At 37.3% G+C, this 27,353-nt stretch overlaps 1 protein-coding gene across 2 annotated transcripts in view; it reads left to right on the forward strand.

Annotated features, from left to right (window-relative positions):
• The window catches only part of LETM1 (leucine zipper and EF-hand containing transmembrane protein 1), an 87,394-nt gene that overhangs the window by 50,873 nt on the left and 9,168 nt on the right, over window positions 1-27,353 (forward strand). For both annotated transcript variants that reach the window (XM_020992228.2, XM_020992229.2), the window contains exons 4-12: window positions 422-565; window positions 1,041-1,178; window positions 4,024-4,227; window positions 8,535-8,654; window positions 11,797-11,928; window positions 14,180-14,368; window positions 19,007-19,147; window positions 24,366-24,500; window positions 26,536-26,729. In XM_020992228.2, the coding sequence (XP_020847887.1) occupies window positions 422-565; window positions 1,041-1,178; window positions 4,024-4,227; window positions 8,535-8,654; window positions 11,797-11,928; window positions 14,180-14,368; window positions 19,007-19,147; window positions 24,366-24,500; window positions 26,536-26,729 (1,397 nt within the window). The remainder of the gene's footprint in view (window positions 1-421; window positions 566-1,040; window positions 1,179-4,023; window positions 4,228-8,534; window positions 8,655-11,796; window positions 11,929-14,179; window positions 14,369-19,006; window positions 19,148-24,365; window positions 24,501-26,535; window positions 26,730-27,353) is intronic.

The following is a 27,353-nucleotide window of genomic DNA, read 5'->3' on the forward strand; positions in this document are numbered from 1 at the left end:
TATGCTTTAAACCACCTATAATACATAGCCATATTATTGTTCTATTGATGAATGTATATTAAAGTGCTCATACTATGTGAATTAACATGCCTTAAAAAAAGAGAAGAGATTGTATGTGGTTTAATTTACATTATATCAAAATTTGTAGAATGTATATCAAAAATCATACTCAGAATCTTAGATTTTAAAGGAACTCAAGATAGAACTAGGTGGAATCCCTCTAATCTAGCCCTTATTTAAAGTCAGAAACCTTGTGCGACATCCTTGGCAAATGGTTTTCTAGCCCTGCTTGAAGATCTCTGGGGACAGAATGTCTCTTCCTTATAATGTAGTTGTCAGTGATCCTAATGTAGGAAAAAACATTCTTCCTTTGTAAAAATAATTCTTTTCAGTTACCCACTAATAATTTTCTTTTCCCCAGTTTCTTCGGATATGTGCTGATCTCTTTCGCCTGGTCCCTTTCCTAGTCTTTATTGTGGTCCCATTCATGGAGTTCCTGCTTCCAATTGCTGTTAAGCTCTTCCCAAATATGTTACCGTCAACATTTGAGACACAGTCCATAAAGGTAATGATAGCTATGGGTCAAAATGAGCTCGCTTATGAATGATTTTTAAAATTGCTTAAAACAGCTTTTCAATTCACTGGCCAAATTTCAGATGTTAACCATAGTTGTCAATTTGGAATCTTTGTGTTAACTTTATATTGCACTGCTGTAATTTTCAGTACACTTAGAGATTTCCTGATTATGCTATTCTATTTTAAGTAAAATAAAACTTTTTTTGTGATCTGTATTCCAAAGTGAAATAATAGGGAAGGTATTTTGTTCTTTTGGAGCCAGCCATGATAAAATGGTCCATTTCTGCCAACAAGATGGCAGCTCCCCGGTTTCTGCAAATTCCTAATGGCAATCCTCTAGTGAGAAGACATTGATGTTGTAGTTACTCTTGAGTGAGATACAGCAGAGCAAGTTTTCAGAATTAATATGTATTTCTGAGATAGGCCATTGTGAGCCAAAGCTTCTTTTTTCCCCCCCTTTATAGGAGGAGAGATTGAAGAAAGAATTGAGAGTAAAACTTGAAGTGGCTAAATTTCTTCAAGACACTATTGAGGAAATGGCCTTAAAAAACACAGCTGCTAAAGGAAATGCTACAGAAGACTTCTCAAAATTTTTTCAAAAGGTGAATATGATCTCTCAAGTGTTTAACTTGTTTTGTTTTAGAATATTTATCTGACTTTATGCATTTGAAGCTATTTACATAAGGAACTTAAACCAGTTGTCAATTTTTGTAATGTTATCTGAAATCTATCTTTCTTGCTTGCTTCCTTTCTTTTTTGCTTTGGACATTCATTAGAAGGAAAATTTTACTATGAAATTTTATTAGTGTTAAATCTGAAAACTTAAGTAAGTTTTGATGGAAGGGCCTTAGACTGACTTGGGTTGTAATCTTAGTCCTGCTGTAGTATAGTCATGGGACCATGAACAAGTCATCTTTCCTTTCTGTGAGCTTCAGTTTCCTCATTTGTAAACTAGAGGTAATAATCCTATTTTGTATTTATGTTTATGCATAAATACAGTTTACTCATAAAAAATGCAAAGTCTCCACAGTTTTTTCAAGCTAATGTTTTCACAGAGTCAATTTAATTCAGCACTAGGCTAAGTTCCAATCTGTACTGAACAGTTGTTATTATAGTCATGACTATAAGAAGGCCCAGTGCAATTGATGATAATTTCCCCATTTGTAAGGTGAGAAAAATAATGTCCACTCATTTTGTCATGCTCATTTCTGGGGCTCCCTTAGCGTAGTGAAGAAGAGTGATAGGCTTATCTGAGACACAGTAGCAAAGCTGGGACTGCACCTTGTGCCCCTCCTGCAATACCCCCACACGTGCCTGTGCTTTTTTATTCTCTCCACAAAGCTTCAAACTAAGAACAGTTTTCTTCTTGCCAGAAGTAGAATGGTCACAAGAGCTAAGCCAGACAGAAGCTTTGATTGGAGTTAATGCCAGGACGGAGCCATGCTGTATTTTGTTCTATTCGAGGGAAGTTGAGAGGATTTACAGGTAGTAGCCTCATTTTGATGTAGCTTGAGATTCCTTTTGAAATGCACAAGTAAGAGTTTAGTCTTCTTTAGAGATAAAAATTAGAGAAGTTTAGAGTTGGAAGGGATCATCTGTTCTCACTTTGAAGAAAAGGAAACAAGCCCAGAGAAGTGACTTGAAACAAGAGCAGATGCCATACATTTTAGAAAGATTTCTGTCAGAAGAGCAAAAATAATCATAAACGATAACCTTTAAAAGGGTAAAGCTTCATTTCATTTGGAAATTGCACTTTTATTTAGCAGTTGTTTTTCTGTTGATACCGTACAAATAAAGTGGTGTTTTACATATTACCAAAATCTGTCCATGTTTGTTCATCTCAAATCAGCAGAAATTGGACCTATGCTGCCAGTTCTGCTTTCAAAACAATATTTGACTAAGAGAACTCATTATTACTTGCTATTAATCTATCAAAATTATATTTGTTGATCTGGCCAAAGTAAAATATTGTTTTTATACTCATTCCACTGCTTCTAAGACTTGATTTTTGAAACACATTTGATGATTTTCTCATAAATTCAAAATTCACAGTCATCAAGTTAAATTTTGAGTATCCATCATTTCTTGTTGTCCTGGATTTCAGTCCCAGTTAAGTGAAATGCAACTGAGAAATCATAAAAGAGAGAAAGGTCCTTTAATTCATAAGGAGTCTTATAAATTGAGAGGGCTTTCACCTCTGTGAAAAGTTCTGTCTTCAGCCATATGTGGGGTGATATTTGGGTGGATTAAATTAAACTCCTTTTGGTCCCAGAGGGCAGAAGTTAAGGGATAATAGGTAGAAATTACGGGGAGGTAAATTTTAGCTGAGTAGATGAAAGGTCCTTGTAGTACATGGACTTGTCCCCAAATAGAATGGGTGGCTTCAGGAAGATAATGATGCAGGAACTAGCTGGCAGCTGTCGGTAGAGTGGGGTTCTGTTGCTTCCTGCTAGGACTAAGGCTATGTCTTTGTTGAGTAGTGGGCATGGGAGGACTCTGTTAACATTTCAGTTTGTTTTGTCAGAGCATTTTCCCAAATGTAGTAACAAGCCAAATGGAGAGGGCTTTGAAATTCCTTGTCTCTGGACTCATGCAGTACTTGTAATTGTCAGGGTTTTGAATACCTGTGATTAAGTTTCATTTTGCTAGGCCTTTGGTTTCATGCAAAAGCACAAAGTACAGTGGCTTCAGTTACCTATATTGCTGTATGTAATTTTAACTTTAGTACTTAGGACTATAAAGATTCCCTTGAAAAAAATTATTTCTAGACTGTCCTTAATACAAAAAATGGTTTCTTATATTTTACGTGATTAGCTTTGATTCTCAGGCCTCTCTCCCATCCAAGAACATCCTCATAAACTTAGAATAAACAGTTATATAAAATTATGAATACCCAGTACACTTATGTTCGTTGATACGTTGCTAGATTTGCTTTAGAAATGTTTGCCTGGAGTTTTGATGACAGGTAATCCACTTAGAATTCAAAAAAAAAAAAAGCTCTCTTAAAGATACGTGCTTTCTAAATTGAGAGGGTTCGAATTTCTAAAAGGTATTCTCGTCAAGTATTTGAAGGACAGTTTTATGGAAGAATGATTTGGCAGTAGGAGTAATGGGAGGAAGTTACAGAGAGATGCATTTTGGTCCAGTATGAGAAATAAATAACATTTAGGTCAGTTAAGACTGAAATAGGTTGGGGGTGAGATGCAGTAAAGTTGGTTCCCATTCAGGTCTTGGTTGGATGAGATGAAGCCTTTCTAGCTCAGACATGCTTTGACCAGTCTGGGAAACCTGTGACAGGACCCCAGTGCAGGACCTGGGTGCTCTATTCCATGGGGCTTTAGATCTTCAGAGATGAAGGGGAGATGGGGTTCCTGGATATGCCTTGAGGCTTGTGGCTGACTTGCTTGTGGCCCAGTGGAGAGCCTTTGTCTCCTGTTTGGTTTGCAGATACGAGAGACTGGAGAGAGGCCCACCAATGAGGAGATCTTGCGCTTCTCCAAACTGTTTGAGGATGAGCTGACTCTGGACAACCTGACCAGACCACAGCTGGTGGCCCTCTGCAAACTACTGGAGCTGCAGTCTATTGGGACAAATAACTTTTTGCGCTTTCAGTTGATCATGAGACTGCGGTCAATGAAAGCAGATGACAAGGTAGGTGGGCAGGAGAGTTGAGTAGGCCCATAGAAAACTGGCAGGGGCACTGTCTGATGTTTGCAAGGGCCTTTTTGGTAGCAGAGTCTTTGCTTAGGATTCTAGTGCTTCTCTGCTGATTTATAAAGGGGGAGGGAGGGAGTTCTGGGGGTGTGAATTTTCTTCCTTTTCAAGGAAGAAGGTTTAATTGAAACATCCGGGGTGTTCCAAAAGTTTTTGTGCAGTTTTAACCTTTAATAACTTCATGAGCAGAATGCGAGGATCAGAACTTTGGTAGACCTAGCTCTTCTCAGCAATACAATGATCTAAGACAATTCCACGCCACTCATGATGGAAAATATTATCCACATGCAGAGAAAGAGCAATGGAGTCTGAATACAGATTGAAGCATACTATTTTCTCTCTCTTTTTTCTTTCTTGTGGTTTACCCCTTTGTTCTGATTCTCCTTTCACAACATGAATAATGTAGAAATATGTTTGATATGGTTGTACATGTATAGTCCCTATCAGATTGCGTGCTGTCTTGGAGAGTGGAAAAGGGAGAGAGGAGGAGAAAATTTGGAACTCAAAATCTTATAAAAGTGAATGTTGAAAACTAAAAATAAATTAAAAAAGAAGAAAAAAAGCTTTAATAACTGCAGAAGTAGTAAATAATACAACATTACCCAAAAATCCTTTTAAAGTTTAATTATTCATATTTATTTTACATATATTAATTTTATGAATTCTGACTGACAAATTTTTAATTTTAATAAGACAGCATACTTTATCATTACATGTTCCATGTGTGAGTTTCTGGATGACACTTTCTCAGACCAGTGGATTGTTTGAGGAAGTTTACTTGCTTGGCCACCTCAGTCACCTGATATATCTCCTTTAGGCTTTTTCTTATGAGGTTACATCAGAACTGGCATGTATGCATCAAAGCTACATTCTTTGGATTACATTAAGGCCAGAATTACAAATGCAATTTTTTATGCACTGAGCAGCAGCTGCTGAAGATTTTTTACAAAGTTCAAAAATTGAGTAGAGTGATGTGTAGCACAAGATGATGGTGATTTTGAATTTTAGTAAGACATGTCAGTAGTTAACATTTCTAATAATTAGCCTTTCAAATGTTTTTTGTAAGTTTGTAGCATTTATGCTTCTGAAGTTATTTAAATTTAAGACCACAATAAGACTTTTGGGACAACCTATATTTTGGTTTTGGGATCTACTTAGGAGTATCTTTTCTTTAATTTTTCATGTCATAGCCTGTGGATTAAAACTGACATGTTTAGAAATGAGAATGAGCTTTGATTAAGCTGGTCCTCTGTCACTGAGATTATTGTAAAAGGTTTAGGACTGAAATAGCCAGTCATCTGCAGGTCAGAAGCAGAAGGCACTGGCATAACCTTTTGCAGAACTGCTGTGGCATCTGCTTGTTCCTTATGCCAAGCCCTGCCTCACCCAAACACTGGTCATTTTCTGTTCTTTCTGCTTCATTGTTTCTTGAGTGTAGGTAGAATATCTTGAGTTTCAAAATCTTAAAATCTTTGTTTTGGAAACAGGGCACCCAAAAGGAGTCACAAGGAAAGGTATTTTTTATGACCAATTAGGAAAATTGCCAGTTTCTCCTATTGTTTCCATATTAATATATCTGTATATCAGAAATTCTTAACCTGAGGCCATTGAACTTTTTTTTTAATATATTACTAACTATAATTCAATAAAATGAGTTTCCTTTGTAATCCTCTGTATCTTATTTTATGTTTTTTCCACCATTACTCTGAGAACGAGTAGGTTCTGAGCCTGGTCTCTGATCCTTCCTTTGTCCTGTGATTTGGATAAGTCCTTTCACCTCTCATAGCCTTCTGTTCATTTCCAGATGATATCTAAGGGCCCCTTCTACCCAAAGTCTTGTGACTCTTGCTTAAAATGCTGGAGCATGGCCTATTGACACCCTGTACATTTCATTTAAACTTCCTTCCTTGAAATTTAGAAAACGAACATCCCTAGAGCTGCCGCGCGCGCCCCCCCCCATTTTATAAATAAATAGTGTTAGGGTTGCTAAAGAAGTGCTAGAATTCTAAGTAAAAATACTACTGCTAAAAAGGTTATAATTTTCCAGTAGTTTGGTTATGTCACAGGATTGAGAAGACTTGTTTCACTAGATTCTTCAAGCTTTCCTCCATTGTGGCTATTAAGCTTACAGCACAAAAATTGTGGAAGACTAGAATCCCGGCCTTAGGATTGGGGAGGCTTATTCAGATCTGCTTCTAGGGGTTGCACGCATTGTGACTGACTGTGGGCAAAGCATTCCAGACCCTCATTTATAAAAACAGGGGGTAATGATACTTGTACCTCCCACCTTACAGGGCTTTTATCAGGATCTGTTGAGAGACTATAAAGTGCTTTGCACAGTGAATTGCACTATATAAATGTCTGTCATTACAGTTGTTGAATTCACAATTGTGAAATTATGGGGACTTGGCCTAGATCAGAGATGTCAAACAGAATGTAATTAGGAGGTACTTAAAAAAATAAATATAAATATAATGGAACATAATGTTAACATGTGTTTTTCTGAAGGTCAATATGTGGCCCACAGAGTTGTCATGTATTGTTTAGTGGTCCCAGTTTACATTTGAGTTTGACATTGTTCTACATTGTTTTTGTAGCTTTACTCACTATTTTAATTTATTTGCTATTTTGAAAGGAAGACCCTTCCCCTGCTATCTTCCTCCATGTCTGGCATGTCACAGAGGCAAGCCAGGCTGCTTCCAGGGCAATGCAAGTTCTAGCAGATCCTACCAAGGTGAAAAGGCTTTGAGGGTGGACTCTTTCCACATGCTTGTGGGTGCAAACACATGTATTCACACATGACTTTTTGACTGTAAAGTGAGTCTAAAAGTGAAGTTTTCCTTGGATATTTCTTTTGTGTTTTTTTAAAAATTAATTTATTTTTAGTTTTCAACATTCACTTCTATAAGCATTTGAGTTTTCAGTTTTCTCCCCCTCCCTTCCTACCTCCCTCCCCAAGATGGCATGCAATCTGATATGGGCTCTACATATTCATGGCTATTTTATTTAAATCTTTTTTCTAAACATTAGACATAATCGTATTTTGACATGATAGCAGCCCCTAGTGGCTATTATCTAGATAAAAGTAAATAACAAAGCTGGAGCTCTTGGCCACTGATGCTTTTTTGTCCTTGGTGCTTTATTCTGATAGGCTTTATATAAAACAGAGCATTATATATACTTCCTGCCCCATAGGCTGCTAATGAAGCTAGTATTTGCTTCCTTTATATAGTGCTTTACAATGTGTTGTTACAACAACTCTGTGATAATACATGATTTGAGGAAGAAAGTGAGCCTTCTGAGAAGTGATTTGCCTTTAGCCAGCCTGCTAGTAAGTGGTAGGTTTAGAATATGAACACTGCTCTTTTAGTAGCTTTTTCTACCTCACCAAGATGCCCAAATAAATTGATAGGAGGCAAACATGGCTAAGAAACAAGTCCAGAAATGGGCAGCATAGCATCATAGAGCTGCAGGGCTCTTGGCAGTTCAGCCTGGTAGACAGCTGTCAGAAATCATTTGGTCTGTGTCTTGATTGCTTTGGCCTTTGCCACAATTCTTCATGTTCCACCTTGCTTCTGTTTTCTGTATTTTATTTTACTAAGTTAAGAGGCCGTAGGAATCTACCAGTGGGAAAAGTCAGTGCTTTCCTATGATAGGTTCCTCTGAAAATTAGTCAAAAGAGAGTTGAAAGGAAATGAAAAGTAGAGTATTTTTAGGCCCATTCCTGGAATTTTAAGCTTTTCCTTTCAGGCCTGTGCATTGATATCATACTCATTTTTCAAGATCTTTACTCATACCTTAAGTTCATGGGCTTGTGACTTTGGCTTGTGGACTATCCTTGTCTTCTTACTTTTCTGGTAATTCCCATTTACCAGCCAGCTTCCCTCATTCCTTATGTCTCCTGTACATCATACATTTTCCTATCACTATTCTCAGTGATCAGGCCTGGGCCCTGTTGTTCCCTTTACATATATTATTCCTTATTTTCCCTATTCCCCACCTCTCCTGGAAGTTCTTGAAGCTTTTAAGTTAACACGTAAAAAATTTTAAGAGATGTTTTAACCTAGAACCATGTTTTGTTGCTGCCTCTTAAAAGATTAGACAAACCTTGATTGGAGAGAAATAGTTTATAAGCTAGAGCTTACTAATCAGTTGTGTTAATCATAGCTGGCTTCATAAAACCTTTAGTAATTTTTTTAAAAAATCACATTTTTGAGATTCTTGTATTTCATTTTATATTACAGCTTATTGCTGAGGAAGGAGTAGATACTTTGAATGTCAAAGAATTACAAGCTGCTTGTCGGGCACGAGGCATGAGGGCTTTGGGAGTCACCGAAGAACGTCTCAGGGAACAACTTAAACAGGTAAATAACAAGCACTAATTTATAGTTTGTACAGAATGAGGAATTGCTAACTCTTATGCAAATTGAATTGTGAATGTACTAGATAATATGTGGGCTGTTCTTGAGAGTCACAAAGTGACTGAAAATCTGTAATTGCATTTTGACTTGATAACCAATCCCAGCCTTGTGACTTTTTGCAAACGTATCAGTTGTGCCTGGTGCCGAATGGATTGGGATAATTACTGTTTTGAGATGCTCATTTGAAATGGACCCTTTTAGATGCATTTTTGTTGTCCGTTTTAGCATTTCTCAAACTAATTTCAGAACCCATAAAGTCACTGGTCCTCAGGATTCTGAGGCCATATAGTAGCTTTGAGATAAAGTGGGGAATAAAGGAAAATTTAGAGTGTAAAAGACCATTTTTATACTGAAAAAGTTAACTTGTGATAAATATTTTGTAATATATTTTAAAAACTCTTTTTAAAAAATGTTGCTAGTATTTACATTTTCCCTTGAAATTTCTTTTGATTGTCATCATGTGGCTTACTCAGGGTTCCTTGGAATACAGTTTCAGAAATTCTGGTCTGTTTTTTTAGGCCAGAAGAAACATAAATGAACCAAATCAGTAGATAATTTCTGAACCTCAAAGCCTTACTATCTGACAGCATTGCTAATAAGTAAAATGAAGTTGGTTTCACCTTGAACCTTCTAGATGAATACTAATAAGCAGAAGCAGAGTATCTTTATATTCCACAGATACTATAATTAGCTCCTAAGTAATCTAGAATTGATCTTTTTTCTTGGAAAGGAATGAGGTAATCTTTTGATTTAGGCTAGGATTTTTCTCCCTATTCTAGAGGTACAGAAAGAGACATTTTTTCTGTGGGCTCACTTGAAGGTAGTGGTATGTGTGACTCTTGACATGTTGGTCCTTCCTTGAGTGATTCTGTGCTCTGAGTCCTGTGATGTGGGCACATGTTCTGCCAGGTCAGCCCACCTTCCAGCTGCCCTCAGCTTCTGGCCTGATCTGGTTTGTGTTCTGCCCTAACTCCTCCCTTGACTGTCTGCATCATGTGCAGAAGGCTTGTAATGTGCCATGGATAGTTTTCCCTGCGTGACTAGTTTTTCCACTCATCTGTTTATAATTTCTAATGCCATTTCTTGCATGCAAGTCATTGTTCATAAATATGGTGTAGGCAGCCTTCTTCTACCACATGTCTCTCCATTGCCTTTTTTGCATGATCTATAATTTATGTTCTTTGGAGATTATGGTATTTCATTATTTGTAGCCATGAAGCATTACCAGCAAAATAGTGATGGATTTTTGTGTCAGGCTTAGAATCATTTAAAGTATAGCACATTTCCAAATTCAACCTAGTGTGCTACTCCTGTTCCAGACAAAAACTCAGTTTCCCCCCTTACCCTGTCAAGCTTGAGGACTTTGCCTCACACTTTATTGAGAAATAGAGGCTATTTGCCATGACCTCTTTCTTTTCCCTATCTCTTCATCTCAGAATGCCTTGACATTATCCTTGAGTCTTTCTTCCCTTTATCCCAGTCTTTGCTAATGAGGTGGCCCTTCTCCTTCCCTAGGCTAACCGATCTACATGTGTAATTCATTTCTCATCTTTTCTAGCAGATTCCTTTCTCAGTCACCACCTTCCCCTTTCTCCTCCCTGGTAAGCTTTCTGTCCTTCTTTGTCCGTTCCTGCCCTGCTGCTTTCAAACATGCCCAGATCTCCTTCACTCTTAAAAAAAAAAATCTTCATTCGATCCATCCATCATCTCCTTAAGCTATCATCTCTGAGATCTTGAAAATTACTTCTTCTCTGCTTTCAAAATCCTGACATCTCCAGCATGGATTTCCTTTGTGTGTACGTGGTTTGCTATTGCTGTGTTTCCTGACTTCATCTGTCCCAACTTCAGGTACCATTGGTAGTGTTAAGTATCTATTCATGTGTACACATATGTGTTTGTGCATTGTTCTTGCCTAGACCTGTGCTCTCATCAGTGTAGGGAGTTCCCTTATGAGGAAACACCATCTTGTCAATACAAATCTGCCACTGCTGTGTGAATTTAATCTTAGAGAGCTGCTTAGGGCAGTGGGGGATGATGACCTGCCCGGTCAGTGTGTGGACGAGGTGGACATCTTGACTTCCAGGTTAACTTTTTGTCCCTTCTGTACTCCTTTGCCTCTCATGGATGTGGATGTGTGTGCGTGTGTTTGCATACACAGATACTAATTGGGATCAGGTAATGCCATTTTATAGGTGATAATGCAGAAACTCAAAAAGAGGTTGTCCCAAGGCCAATAGAGGATGAATATTGCATCTGGACTTATGCTTTCTGATTTCATATCTAATGTTCTTTTCCTCTCAACTCTCATGGGATTTCTGGCTTCCAGGCTGCTGCTTCTCATTGGCAGCTTTTAGTCTAGGAGCAGAAAGCCCAGACCCACCCTAGGTCCGGGTCTTTACTGTCACAGCCTTCCTTTTCTATCCCCTACTAATGGACTCAGGGCTTCAGAGAAATATAGTAGCTTCTTAGAAAAAGCTGGGGGGGAGGTCCTTCCTTTCTTAACGGTCTGGAGCAAGGAAGGTGGTATGATACTTTTCTGGTCCTCTGCAGTAATCAGATCTCATCTAGAATATTATACCCATTTCTGGATCCATGTTTAAGAAGAAACATTGATAGCTACAGTTTGTCTAGAATAGAGAACTTGAAACTATGTCATAAAACCTGTTGAAGGAATTTGGGACTGCTTCATCTGCAAAGAGAAGACTTATGGAAGGAAGACATTTCAAGTATTTGGTGTCTTTAGAGATGGAAGGGCCTTAGAGATCATTTAGTCTAACACCCTCATTTTACAGAAGAGGAAACGTGATCCACAGAGGCTTAAGTGATTTGCCTTATATAGATAGTTATTAATGGATTTGTATCCAGGTTCTCTGATTCCAAAATCCAGCACCCTGTCCAGTACACCACCCTGCCTCTTCAGAGTATCTTAGAGATCTGTAAAAAATAAAAAGAAATACTTGTGAGAGTTATTTTATCTGATCCTGAATCTAAGAGACCCTTACTAGACTGTCTTTCTGTATTATGCTTAAGAGTAATTTCAAAAACAAAACATTTCATATAATCTGTGATCTCTTTTGAATTGTAGTGGTTAGACCTCCATCTGAACCAGGAAATCCCTACTTCATTACTTCTCCTCTCCAGAGCTATGTATCTGCCTGAAACCCTGTCACCAGCTGATCAGCTCAAAACAACCTTACAGACCCTTCCGGAGAGTGCAGTAAGTATGACATATCTAATGCAGTTTTTCTTTTAATGTAGGGAATACATTTTGATCTTAGTCTTTTTTCTGAATCTGTAAATATAAATTTCCACAAATTATCGCATCATTATGATATCTTTTAGATAGCCATTCTGATACAAATAATAACTTGCTTCTTGACAGCACCCTGTCATTGTCAACAGCAGTAGGCATTTATTGGGCTTCGATTCTGGGGAGGTCACTAGGCCGGAGGAAGCAGAGAGGTCTAAACCAAGCCCTATTGCTAGAGGCTTGCTACCCAGTTGATAATACAATTCTACTAGAGAGAAATATTTGATGAAGTTGCAAGATAGACTATCTGACATGAATGGTACCAGCAACAAAGAGCTCTCTTGGAGTGCTGTGATCAGAGAAGGACCGTTTAAGAAAGGGGTACCTGGGCTAGCCTTTGGGCAGGGCTTTGATTAGGGGAAACATTAGGGGGTCAGTTCCCATAGTGTTACTATTTCTGTAGCATTTCAGAATTTACAAAATGCTCTCCTCATAATAGTTGTGTAAAGGAGGTGAGTGCAACTATTGTATCCCCATTTTACATGGAGGAAACATACAGAAGTGTTATAATTTGGGCCTAGGGCTTGAACTCTGGTCTTCAGCCTCCAAAACTGGTTGGTACTTTTCCCATCGCACCAGACAGACAGGGTAAACAGATTTTGGAATGTTAGAGATGAAGATAGGAAAGGATATCTACCACTATAGAGATGAGGAAAGTGACCTGATATTAAGCTTTCATGACCTCTATTTTGAAGACCATCATATGGCCACAAGAACAGGGAAAAAAAATGGGACATGTCTTTCGGAGTGAAACATTGGTAAAATATAAATGCCATTCATTCACTGGCCAGTTAAATTATTCATTCTTTAATTGGACTATATCTCAGGTTGGTAAACCCAAATCCCACATATTTGGAACATCTTGAACAATTAGTAACATAGAGGTAGTTATTTGCATTCCACTATGGCCTTTGCCACTACTGTGTTGCTGTGTAATCCTGGGCAAGATCCGTAGAACTTAGTCATTCATTGATGGTTAAAAAAAAAAAAAGGGATGTCATGGTTCACCTCAAAATTTTGGTGCTGTGAATCCTGGCATGTTCCTGTTCTAGTTTGGCGGAGTAGACTTTGTGTAGGGGGTGTCATCTCCCTGATCGTCATTTTTGTGTGGTTTTTCCAATACCAATGCCATTCTTTCTGGCAGAGAAAACAGAAGCCAAATCAGATTTAAGCAGCTCAGCCTTCTCTCTCTTGTCAGTTGTGATCCTGGCTACCACAAAGGTCCTGTCCCTTCTTTGTTACTGTAGTTCCTCAAAATAGCTTAAAAAAAATTAACACCTCCATCTCTAGTTCCTAAAACCAACCAATTTTGTCACCTTTAGCTTCACTTGACAGCCTTCTCTTGTTTTGAGCCTTAACACACCTACAGGCCTCGGCTGTGGTCTTATGTTTATCCTCAGTTACCTGGCCTGGCTTCTCTCTCCTGTACATTTCTTTTTATAATTCAAGGTGGTTGGTTGTGTGTATCTATTTGGTCCATTTTCATAAATCTCATTTTTTCCTCCTCATTAGAATTGTTTCCCTTTATGTTTTCAGAATTTTGTTTTTGGTAGTTCCATTCCTCTTGGGCAGACTTCCCTTGTAGAATTTTATTTTAGTCCATTAGATTCTATCTGTCTTCTGAACTTTTGAAAAATCTTTTCCTCAGATCTTTGGTGCTTTTCAGAGTGTACCTAGAGTTCTCTTTTCTAACACAAACTCTTGGAGGGATTAGGTTCCCACCCTGTGCCTCCCCCTGCCAAGGGTCCTAACATTTCAACTCCCCAAATCTCCTTGTTAATGAGAATCAGATACAGAATAGAATTTTTCCTCTTTGGTTCTTCTAAAACTGGGCATCATTGTCAGACATTCATATTTGCCCCTGTGCAATCCATATGTGCAGAAATAATATTAAATGCTCTATGATACTGCCTTGCAAATTTTTGACTCTTTAGAATCCACATTTCTAGACTTTGACATTTTCTTTGCATAGCTACAGGAGGGAAGAAAATGGAGGGACGTTTAAAAATCGGCATGTGGTGTTGGACAGGGGGATTGGTTTCTCACTTAAAAATGGTTTCCCCCGTTGTAATGGTTACAAATAGTCTTTTTAGACTATTCAGAAGTGCGACTTTAGGGCCACGTGTAGGACATAGATCATACTGTTTTACTTTTACAGGCCAAAGAAGCTAAAGTCAAAGTTGCTGAAGTTGAAGGTGAGAAAGTGGACAATAAAGCTAAGCTGGAAGCCACTCTGATGGAAGAAGAAGCCATTAGACAAGAAAATAAAGAGAAGGAGGAGCAGGAAAGGTTGACTGAAGCTTCTGAGAAGGCCAGAGAAGTGCTCCAGGAAGAAGCAGCTGGAAAGGTGATTTTTGTATTTGAAAATAAAATGGTGGTGGCATGCTTCCTTGGGTTTTTAGATCCTTAACTTGTGTCTGTTTACTTAATCTAGTAATTCTTTGCTTTAAATGATGATGTTTTCTTATCTATTTGGAGGATATGAATAGAAATGGTGGTATTTTGGGGCAAACTGAAAACAAATTTTCAACTATTTTTAAAAGTTCCATGGTTTTCCTTTCTGACCCCTTAAACCGTCCCCCAAAATTTGTTCTCAAAGGTACTTTGTTTTTACTTTATCTTAATTTTTATCCCTCATTGTGACCATCAGATTCCTTGACCACTGGCTTTTCTTCTTTATCATCATCTTCACTGTGACTTCATTTGTCTCCATATGCAACCATGATCTCACAAACTCTAATGATTCAGTGGTCCCACCACCTTACTAGAATTCCTCAACTTCTGAACCTTCCATCATTCCCATCCCCCTAATCCTAATCTCTGAATAATTCTTATCATCCGCTTCCTCCATTGCTAGTTAACAGCTTCTGAGCATTACTGGAAGAAGTCAGGGAAAAGAACTTTGTCATCTCCTACATAATATCCACTACATAGTGACAATGCATAACCTTATCTTGGTCCCCAGTGTCATTTAGTAATATAACAGTTCTTTAATGTTCTCTCATTGCCCATAATAGCTGTTGTAAACGTTTTTCTCATTCCTGAATCTAGTGTCACCTCACCTCTCACACAGTCACTAATCTAGTCCAGGGATTAGTAAACATTTCTGTAAAGAGTCAGGTACTAAATATTTCAAGCTTTGTGGACTAAGGTGCAAAATCAAGGGTAATGTGTAGGTATTTGTATAACAAGAAAGAAAACAAATTGATGAAATAAAAAGTATGATAATACAAATTGAGCATGTATGTATATATACATATATGTGTGTGTACCTACATACATACACACACAAGTCTACTAATGAGAAGAATGTGATTCTTTTTTTGAGGGGAGTAAGATTTAGCTTGATTCAGAGTCAAAGTTAGTTTTCCTTATCAAAATTGATTGCAAATGTTCATCTGTTAATGCTGATATTTAATGAGATTTTTCATATTTCATCCTTGGAAATCTCTTTTCACAAAGATAAGTAATGCCAAAATAATATTAGTCCATGAACATGATTTTAATTGAACATAGTCATTGCTTAGAAGGCACTTACAGAATCCTATTTGATTCTTCTTTGGATGTTTGCTTTTTGGCTTCTCATTGCATTATAGATTAATCATTTTCATTTGAAGGTTAAGTGAAAAGTCCTCAGTTGCACAGTTAGATGGACCTTGAAATATGAAAATTACTTTTGTACTTGGACTGAGGTTCAAAAAACATTGCCGGAAGTGTAATTTGGGCTCCGAAAAGAAATCCATTGTAGATTTGTGTGGGGATAGAGCTCTCACTTCTTGTTTTGACTTTTGACAGCACAGAAAGTATAAAAAGCAGCTTGACATTACTTGTGATTCAAACAGTATTAGCTGTCATTGAATTAACTTTATTGCAGTATAAATTTTGCATGTAAGTGCTGTTTTGCTTTGTTATTTTAAACTGCATTTATTAAGAAACACCATTAAGTCTTCTGCAAAAGTTAATTTCCAAAACCATTCAGTGTTCAATATTAGAGGTTGAAGGTACTTCTTTTCATTCAGAAAAATTTCAGTCTCAGCCCTGAGCTCAGAAAATCATAGTAAAACTTTTTTATTCCTCTGCTTTTCTTGTTTTGACAAGATGATTAACTCTGGTAATTAAAAAAACTAAGATGTCACAGTGCTGTGGACCTGCAAACACTGTCAAATTATAAGTGCATCACTATGATTGGTATTGCATGAGTAGTGGGGTAAAGTGATGAGAATATCACATAGTGTCTCCATCCTGACTACTCAGCTCTACCTTTGTAACACAAAAGCAACTGTACACAATAAGAAAACAAATAAGTATGGCTATGTTCCAAGAAAGCTCTATTTTAAAATGTAAAAGCCATTCTTTGCTCACAGGCTGTACAAAAACTGACGTTGCACCAGATTTGGCCTGTGGGTTGTAGTTTGCTGACACCAATCTAGTCTTTTAACTTTGCCAAGAAGATAGAAGTCAAGGGATATTAACATTCTCAGTTCCCCTCTTTTTCATCCTTCAAACCCCAGTATCATCATCTGTTTTCTCCGCCTTCCCTCCAGTCACAGACAAGGAACGTCCTTATCCCTCAGTAAAACTAATCTCTAATCTCTTTCCCTGTACCCTTAATCTCATTCCTTATTGCCTCTTCTACAGTTTCGTTCCAGTAATCATCCTCCTTTTGTGTATCTTCAATTTTAAGTTCCTTCACTTCTTACCATGCATACATGTACAGATTTTTCCAATTTGAAACAATTGTTGTTTGACCTTGTTGTCCCACATAGTTAGTATTCCATCTTTTCTTCCTTTCACTGCCAAACTTCTGAAAAGGTCTCATATATCTCTTAACTCCTCTCCTTTGATAACTTCTCTCTTTTGTCTTATGATCTGACTTATGTTCCTACTACCCTCTTGGAGCTACCCTTGAAAAGGGGAGCAAAGCCTCCAAAGCACCAAATTCGTTAGCCTTTTTTTGTTGTCATTTTTCTTAGGCTCTCTGCAACCACCTTGCCTTTTTTCTTTCTTTTTTGCTATTGAGACATCATACTCTTTAGGTTCTTCTCTTCTTGCTCTTTACTTCTCTCTGGGAGCCCTTTACAGGCTCTTCCTCTACTTTTTTTTTTTATTATTAAGGCAATTGGGATTAAGTGACTTGCCCAGGGTCACACAGCTAGTAAGTGTCAAGTGTTTGGTCTGAGGCCAGATTTGAATTCAGGGCCGGTGCTCTATCCACTGCACCACCTAGCTGCCCCTTCTTCCTCTACTTCTTAACCCCTTAATGTGGGTATTTTCCTTAATATGTGTCCTTGACGTTCATTATTCCTCCCTACATACTTTCTCTTGGTAATTTCATTTGTTCCCACAGTTTTCCTTCTAGTTTACACAGATGAACCTCAGGTCTAGATCTCCAGTCCTGATACCTAGAGATCCAGGCCTAGATTCCCAACTTTCCATAAAACCCCACCTGGTGGTCCCCATGGCACTTCAAATCCAACCTTTCCAAAATTGAGTTTGTAATCTTTCCACCTGACCTCCGCATCCTTTGGACTTGATCATTTCTGTTTGTAGTTATGCTTTTAATCCAATTACTGATGTTCAGAATTTTTATGTATCTTTAGCTCTTCATTTTTCCTCAAGTCTTTATGTTTGATTGGGTACATGTCTTGTTAATTGCAGTGGAATTTATTTTTCTTACATTATTTCCTTTCTTTCTGTCACTATCCTAGTCAGGCCCTAATTATCCTATGAACAGAGTAGTACAATAACTAGTCTTCCTGCCTAAGCTGTCTCCCAACCCCCAATTCATTATTTTTTCTGTTGCCATTGTAATCTCCTGTATGTAAAGTCTAGCTCATGTTCTGCTTCATCTATTAAGACTGCTACTTCCATGCTCTTACATCTTCTTCAGGGCCAAGCATAATGCGGTGCACACAAACACATAATTTGTTTGTTGAATCAAATGTGTAACTTGTAGCATCTCTTTGCACTGCATTTTATTTTGTGCGAAAGTCCTAAAGCGTATGATTATCTTATACCTAGTGCTCTAGTCTATGTGTGTGTGTGTGTGTGTGTGTGTGTGTTTTTGGTAATTTATATACTTTTCTGAGTAGATGGAGGTAGGTGATAGTCATGGTAATTCAGAATAATAAGTTAATCTAAAAATTCATTACTATTTGGTTTGGAGTGCAACATGGTGTTAGTGTTAGATCACATTCTTGATTCATTGAGCTTAAAACCCCTGTTTTTTTTTTCCAAACTGCTGTCCAACTTTGCCTCCCCATCCTATATTTGTGAAGTTTTAAACTTTTTTTTAACCCAGGTGAAAGACTTCACATTTATACTTTTAAAATTTCATATTAATTAGATTCAGCCTACAATTAACACACTGTTTAAGTGGCACGGGTGACTCAGCATCTTTAAGCTAAGTTTGTCCAAGAATAATTGAGAATTAAATGTATTTCAATGTAAAAGTTATATATAAATTGTATATATAGTTATATATATATGTATATATACATATATTCTAGTTATATAATTATATATATGTATATGTGAAGATATATATAAATTATATATCCATTACAGTCATTTTATGGTCTTCTTTTGGCCTCTTTACTCCTCACTTTCTTTCACCCTTCCCCTGTTTCCCCACAACCCAAATAGGAACATGATTTCGTAATTTGCAAGGTATTTTAAAAATACTGTTTTGCTTTTTTACCTTACTTTATAATGTGTTTTTGAAATTGTTATGTATAAGTAGAATTTTTTAAATTGAATCCTATTTTTCATAAATCATGTGAAGGAATCCAGTCAAGGGTTCTTTTGTAAATTAAGGAATTGATCTCCTTAATTCATATTTTGCTAATCCAAATGTTTATATCATGTTTATTTAAGGTGGGAACTTTAATAACATAACTTGTGTGGTGACCTTCATAGACTATTACTCTATATACTACCTACTACTGTGGAATTATTTTTGATTTGTGTGTGGCCTTCAATTCAGAAAGAAGCTGAGTTGGGTCCAGAAGTCCTTCAGCAGGAAAGAACAATCCCTGAATCTCGAGGTCTGGAGCCAGAGCTCACCAAGGTGCCACTGAAATCGGAGATTCTGATTGACACTGCCCCAGTCTTAGAAGGCCTGAAGGTAACTGACATGCCAAACCGTAGTGTTTCGAATGTTTTTGCAAGGTCAGGTAGGAATTGTGGGGAGAAGTTTCAATAGGTCCAGATCAGTAAAACCCTGTTGGTATATTCAGTATTTCACAAGGTTTTACTTGACTCTAGATAAACAGAATATTCATGAAAAAAGCAAAATAAATAATTTGTCCTACTTTATGAAGTCAAAATAGAGCAGGTTTGATGATGAATACCAGTAACTTTGACTGATAAAAATTTCCATTATTTTGTCCACATTTTTGCCTGCCTTAACAAAAAAGATGAAGAAATTAAAAAACAAGGAGGCTAGAAGAAGCTAGGAAGCAAATGCTGGGAGATATTTGTGGCAGTGAGAAGAGAAAATGTAATTTTATTAACCTTTACTCTCAACATCTGTTTCTCTAGGGTATCAGTAACCCCAGAGAAAATGTAGAGTTGTTTTACACCCCTTGCCTCCCCCCCAAAAAAATTCCACTCATGAATATTAAAATGTACTTGTAAGCCCTGTGTATAAATAAAATTGTTAGGATTGTTTTTAAATATCTAAGTTGGAAGATAAGGCTTCTAAACAAGGACAAATGCAAAAAAGTAGCATGAACTTGTAAATCTAGTGTTAAGAAGGCTAAATAAAGCCCAGAGTGACTTGAGTATTGCAGAAAATGTGAAGAACGCAAAAAGGAATTCTAAAAAATGAACTTTGGAAGTAAAACAGAAGAGAAAACCAAGTGCCCTGGTTTGGAGAGGCAGTACTCTCAGGTAGCAGGGGTAAAGTGGCACTCCCTTTCTCCGTCATGGAAAGTGGTTTTCCAAGGGAAAGGGTAGAACACACAGTGTAATGAACCAGTCCCAGCTCAGGATAATTCAGAGGGATGGCAAAAAGCGCCCAGTCTTGCTAAGTGAACTTGCTTGATTCCTTTTAGGATAAAATTGAAACTCTTCAGCCTGGCCCTACAGGCTTTTCTATCCTGGTTTCCCTTGACTTCCCACACTACCCTCTGCTCCAGCCAAACACATGAAACTTTCCCTCAAACTCACCTTTCCTTCTCTGGCATTCCACATGTTCCTTTCTATAGTTTTTCTGCCTAGCATGGAGGACACTGACTCTCATTTTTGCCAGCACCCATCTTTTGCAGAGCTTTCCTTGATCTTCTCAGTTGTCAGGGTTCTCTCTTTGATTGCCTTTAATTATGCATGTTGTATTTCCCTAATTAAGAGGGTCTGTTTTACATTTGTTCTTGTTCTCCTAGTACCTAAAAATAAATATTTGAATTCTGTCCTGGGCTCCTAAATGAACTTGAAGATATGGTCTCATGATCTTTGGAAAATTATATAGAATGGGGAAAGTAACAGAAAGCAAGAGATAAACAGTTGTTATCCTAGCAGGAGAAAGTGGATTCCCAAACCTGCAAAGTCATCAGTTTAATCTGAATCCCCAGCAAAATTCTAGAGCAGTTTTTTAAAACAGCTTTTGAACATTTAAAAAAGTGTGTGCTGATCACTAGCATCCAACCAATGTAGGGTCATTAAGAATAAGACTGACCCTCTTTCCCTTTTTGCAAAAAGGTTACAAAGTTGATAGGTCAGAAGAACACCAGTCAATAAGGGATTCTTTTTGGGAAAACTTTTGATCATATTCCATGGTATCCTTGTATGTGAAGCAAGGAAACATGCAGTGGATTATCTTATTGCTGGGCAGATGGGGAGGTAGTTTACGAAGAAGAATGCCCACAATTTATGTAGCTCTTGACGTGCTGTGCAAGTAAGGATTTCATTTGATCCTCATGACAATCTTATGAGGTAGGTGCTATCATTCAGTCAATCTACAAGTATTTATTAAGTATTTACTTTTTGCCAAACACTGTGCTAAGTGTTGGGGCTACAAATAAAAAAGTAAAAAGTCTCTGCCCTTAGGGAGCTTACATTCTATCCCTGTTTTACAGATAAGGAAACTGAGACAAAGAGGTTAAGTGACTTATCCAGGGTTTCACGGCTAGTGTCTGAGATGGAATTTGAACTCAGATCTTCCTGACTCCAAGCCCAGTGCCAGCATTAGAGGTCACTGGCAGGGAAGTAATTTCAGCAGTGATGAGACAGAACATCTCTATTGTTTTTTGGGTTAAACTGCCATCAGCACCTTGATAACCCTTGAGGGAGTGTAGCACTGTGTCTGGGGGCAGAGGAGGGGGAGTAGCAGCCAGCCCAGAGTGGGTCTCAACAGCCCCTTTTGTTGTACCGCAATATTCTTGAAGACCTAGTTTTGCCTTCCCAGCCAGGACAGTGACATTCGCTGTAGAATGTGGCATCCGCATCTCTATCATAACTGTAAGGCAGTATGGACCAGTGCAGTAGTAGCTGGATTTGGGGCCAGAGGACTTGGCTTTGGAGCCCAGCTTTGCTACTGAGTAATTACTGACCTTGAGCAAACTCTGGGCTTCCCTTCCTTCATACATAAATGGAAGTGACTGGACTAGATGATCCTTCCAACTCCAGATCCTTTGGTAATGATGAACCAACTAAGCAGAAGAAGATGTTGTAGTAGTAGTAGTAGTAGTAGTAGTAGTAGTAGTAGTAGTAGTAGTAGTAGTAGTGGTGCTAGTAGTACTAGTAGTCGTAGTAGTAGTAGTGGTGGTGGTGGTGCTAGTAGTACTAGTAGTTGTAGTAGTAAACAACTTTAATTTATATAGTACCTACTGTGTACCAGGTGCTGTGCTAAGCACTTTACAATTATTATCTCATTTGATCATCACAATATCCTTGGGAGATAGGCGATGTTATTATCCCCATTTTACAGATGAGGAAGCTGAGGCGGACAAGGTTAAGTGACTTGCCCAGAGTCACACAGCTAGTTTGAGGCTGGATTTGAACTCAGGTCTAAGTGAGTCAAGTTTAGTATAGTAGCTTTAAGGTGTCAGAGTTGTAGAAAGACTTTGCATTAAAAAGAAAAAATTAAAGTAAAATCCTCAGCTGTTTGGGAAACAAGTTTTACTGTAACATTTTTATTGTAGCAGTTGCTAATTTATTAAGGTCTGGATACATTCTGATAGTTTTGGAATCCTGTCGATTTCCTGTAACGTGTCATTTTTGCTTATAAAACTGAACTTTTAAATGCTTAGTACTAGGTACTTTAGTGCAATGTCCTAGGGTGTGGTGAGACTCCAAGAACTTAGTTTCCCCATTATTTGCTTAAAATTCTATAAATTCCAACACTGTGAACAACATTTCTATAGGCTGCGTGATGCTCTAGTAACACCAGGAGACCTTGCTCCTGTATTCTATTGTTACTAGAAGTTGAAACTTTTAAGCCTAATGAAATAAGTACTTCCTCTACATTTGTTTTTAAAAATTAGTCTTCTTTTTTTAGTGTTTGAAAGACAATTTGTTTAGTGTAGGGATTGTGTTAACTTAAAAGCATTGCTTATAAAGTAGTTACAACTTACTGCAGATAAATCTAAGTTGAAGTTATTAGTGTGAGTAGCAGTGTAAAGAAATAGGGGCTAAAGTAGTCTAAATAGGGCAGTAATCACAAAGAGAGCTTGTTGCAGGATAAATCCAGTGGTAAAAAGGGGGCAGCAGCTATGGTCCTTGTCCAAGAACTCATCTGGAATATGCAGCCAGTGAGTGCTGCTGATCTGCAGCCACCCAAGGCCCGAGAATGCCTTGAAGGACTTCCCAGAATGGACAGGAGGAGTGAGCCTCGCCAACCCTGCCCTTGTTTAGCTTGGTGAAATGAGGCAAATTTAGTGCCTCTTCAAGAGGCTTCTTTTTGGAGCTCTCACGTTAGGAAATTTGAGCCTACTTCTGTGTATAGTGAGGCCAAGTAATTAATGTTTTCTTTCCCAAATTGTTGATACATTAAAATATCTAGAAGATAAAGGAACAAGAAAAGAATTGGAACACCATTTTTACAAATAAGGATTCACTTATTGTATAGACATGGATTTTTCTTTTCTCCTAAGGATTAGTAATTTTAACATTTCTACATTGTTTTCCAGTGTATGGAAACCATCATTCAGGGAAATGTTCTGAGAGTTGCTACTTTTTTAGTGTTGTGATCCTCAAATACATGTCAATGTATCTTCTTAACCACCTAGTTGTATTTAGCCTGCGAAATTGGTCAGCAGATGGAGCCCATCTTTTTTTTCCCCTTCAGATCACATTGCAGCTGGAAGAGTGTGTTGTCCTCATGTGTCCCTGAGAAACTGGTGACACTAAAGTGCTTCTTGCTGTCACTCAGTATTTTAGACAGGAACAATAAAGCTGAGTGCCAGTTTTCTGCTGAGGTTTTCCACTGGAATGTTAAAGATATGAAACAGAGCTTTTTCCACAATTCCCTCAGTCAATGAGATATAAAATTATTTTTTAACACAGGTATTGTATCTGGTACTTTTTAAAAAAAAAACCTTAAAAATTTTTATTATGTAAAAGATTGAGTTTAACTTTATGGGAAGACATAATTCTTTCATAGCAGTAAATAAGTAACAGGGAGACATGTCTTACTCTCAGCAAGGGAAGAAGGTGTTAAAAGGTCCAGAAAGTTGCTTGGCCTATTAAGAGAGGTGATGTGTTTTTTTGGAATTTTTTCCCCCACTTGTTTTGTTCTTTATTATGTGGGTATTCATTATGCCCTTCATCATAAGGGTATCTTCTGGGTAGTGAAATGGGAGGAGATATATTTGAAAGGAAGATGATGTAAAAAACAAAGATATCACTAAAAAAAATTTTTTTTTAGAGAGGTGACACACCACCTACTTAGAGCCAGATAGTCTAGACCAAGAAATGCTGGATTGAGGGCTAGCAGATCTGTATTTGATACCGCATAGGCACTAACTTCCATTCTCTAAGTCTCATTTTCCCCATCTTTATAATGTGGTGCTTTTTTAGATGGTCTCTAAGGATTCCTTTCAGTTTTTGCATCCTGTAAGTCTTCTGTTGAGGCATCTTGTGAACATTCCATGGGGTCATCTTCTCTATGCCATTTATGATCTTGTTAACTTTTATCTAATGCCTTCTGTACCTCTGTCCTCTGACATTTAATTTTAATATTAACAGGTTTATTTAGTTTTTTAAATTGATAAAATGGTAGTTAGACAACCACTATGAATATATAATGGGAATATATGGTATTTGAAAACTTGAGCCTGTGAAATTATCCAGGAACAAAGTTCAAGTGTTCTCATTTATTATTTGGGGCTCTACTTTTTGTCCAGGGAGAAGAAATAACCAAGGAAGAAATTGACCTGCTTAGCGATGCTTGCAGTAAACTGAAGGAACAGAAGAAATCGTTAACCAAAGAGAAGGAGGAGCTCAAGTTGCTGAAAGATGATGTTCAGGAATATAAAGAGGTACCAAGGATCAGTGGGAAGAGAGATGGAGAGAACAGGAATCTTGGTGGCAAGCGTTTTCCACTTGAGCTTCAAGCTGTCTCTATTGGCTTATTATTCTCATGATGGGTAGTGTTTTTTAATGTTACTGTTCTGTCTGCCAGGGTCTCCAGGGTCCTTCAGCAGGTATTGACTTGTTGGATTTCAGGGCTGATCCATCGTGCATTTGAAATCTGTCATCCTGAATAATTTGCTTCCCTTCCCTAAGTTTATTTGCTCATCTGTAAAATGGCAACACGATTGCTTGGTTTCCTTCCCTCACACCTATGTTGTAAGAAAAGTGCTTCATAAAACTTAAAAGTATAATAGGAATGGAGGATATTTGTTCTTAGTGTTCCTGGCTCCTGTGGAAGTGACCAGGAGAAAAAAGTGCCCTAATGAGAATGGGTTGCAGCTAGCTGGTTCTGTCACCTTTGCTGAGCAGCAGTGTTCTTGACTGCTCTCGAGGGTGGAAATTAGGTTCACTTTGACATAGGAGAGGAAGAGATGGAGAACTGAGCTGTCTGTCCCTTTTCACTCACCCTCTTCCTGGCCTGATGCTGATTAACAGCTTAGGCAGCCTGTGATAGGGCAGAAAGGAGAAGGGGAGTGGCTTCCTTCTCGTAGTAAATTTCCATTTGGTGATGGTTTGCAAATTAAAAGACAGTCTGTAAAGTGGGAGTGATTTTTATATGGCTTGTATCTATCTGTCAGGTGCCATTATTACAAAATCACTTCATTGTTACCCTGTTTAATACACTAGTATATGAAAGAAGATGTTGTAGTTATTTCTTCTTTGTCTAACTGAGTAGAGTAACTGCAGAAATGGAAGTGTTTTATAGAGAAAATGAAGATGGATTGTCAAAACTGCTTTCAGGAGTGATGATGAGAAAAACTCTACTGGTTTATGATATTTACTCCTGGAATTAAGATTGGGATAAAAGTAAAATTATGGTTCCTATTATTCTTAAATGTATGTAGTTAAAAGTCTCTATATTGCATCTCATAAATTAAATTAATATTTTAATATTAATATTTTAAATTAATAATACTGATATTAATTAACAATTTATTTCTGCTGATATTCTGGCATCATCCTTTTTTTGACTTGACATTAAATTTGAATTACCAGTAACACATATCTTGATGTGCTGTTGTTTAATTGCTAAGTTAATATAGAATGTGACTGACAGGTCACAAACACAGAGCAGAACTAAAGGACATTCATTTCTTTTAGTATATAATCAGAGTGGCTTTCAGTTCCCAAATGTAAGAAGGAGACAGATAAATATGTTTTATTGTTACTTTAATAAGAAATGTTTATTTTTACATATCATGAAAAAGAATTGCAACTTTACCCTATTTTATGTATTGGCTTGAAGTGGGGGAGTGTGTCTTAGGTCTGCTAATATTAGTTTGCTTTTTTAATAAAGCTTATGAAAGATTATTTCATACAGGTGGGGTAGGGGTGGAGCAAGCTTAAATTTTTTGCTTTATTATAATGTTCATTTTGTTGTTTATATTAATAGCCTGAACCCAGGCAGTCACTTATGCTCCTAAAATTTGGCTTTAGGAGGAAGAATGATTCAGATATTAACAAAAAGTTGAAATCCAAAAAGATTTTTTTTCTCTTGCCACTGAATAAAATTTCTGGTGATTAGAGATAATTGCATGCTCAATTGTACGTTAGTCACAAGCAAAAAGACAGTATATGGTGTGTATACGTACGTGTATATTATATGTAACATGTATATGTATATATATACACATATGTAGAGTGTGTATATATGAATGTGTGTATTTATAGTTTTATGTATGTATGTACATGAGAGAGAGAGAGTGTGAGCAATTTCTGTGATTGATAACAGTGGAAACTCTTTAAGTACCTAACATATCATTTTATATCTTTTCAGTGCTAGTACTCTTGAATTTTATTACTTCCTTGAAGTTAAGCTATATTTTAAGTTTAAACATGTCTCATGAAGATTTAATGTGTCCTTTTTTAAACCTTCATCAGGATTTGCAAGAGATCAAAAAAGAGCTTTCCAAGACTGGTCAAGAACAGGTTATAGAAGAATCTAAAGCAAGCAAGAGATTGTCCAAGAGGGTGAACCAGATGATTGGACAGATAGGAAAAATACTTCATGAATTAGAGGATGATCAAAAGGCAGTAACGGGGAAAACGGACAGTCGTAATGTTGTTGCTACTGGGTAAGTAGTGATAAATTAATTTGGACTTCATTTTTTAAAACGGGATGACTATTCGAAGTACAATGTTACTTTCAAATATTAGGGGGAAATTGTTTTTAAAATTAGTTATTTACTTTAGAAATATTTTGCTTTGATCACTTGTTTTGTTCTTTTAAATATAAGTTCTTCCAGGTACCTGAAAACTATAATGTTTGTTCCTCCCCCATACCCAACCTCACCCCCTTCATCCTCCACATAGTTTCAATCCCAAGATAATTTATTCCTGATGACTTCAGTGACATAATTGGAGGTCAGTAAACGTAGATGATGAAGAGCCACCATTTAGCTAGGTCCTGATATTTTCCTGGAACTGTAAACACTGCTTGGCTGCAGATGTTAATCAGTGACTAGACGTTATTTCTGCTTTAATAACATATAAATGGTAATATAGAAAGATTCATAGAATCTAGAAATAAGAAATTGAGGAACAGACTATATGTCTTCTAGAATTCTGGTGAAGTACCATAAAAATGCTTTGTGTAGTTTGCCATTCTGAACCTTTGTTTTTTCCTTGTAATGAGATTGTAAGGAATTTTTGATATGATGAGAAAGATGATACGATAGCACAGGGAGGAGCAGGGGTGT

Source organism: Phascolarctos cinereus, unplaced genomic scaffold (genome assembly GCF_003287225.1).
Source record: "Phascolarctos cinereus isolate Bilbo 61053 unplaced genomic scaffold, phaCin_HiC Scaffold_9;HRSCAF=440, whole genome shotgun sequence".
NCBI classification, from domain to species: Eukaryota; Metazoa; Chordata; class Mammalia; order Diprotodontia; family Phascolarctidae; genus Phascolarctos; species Phascolarctos cinereus.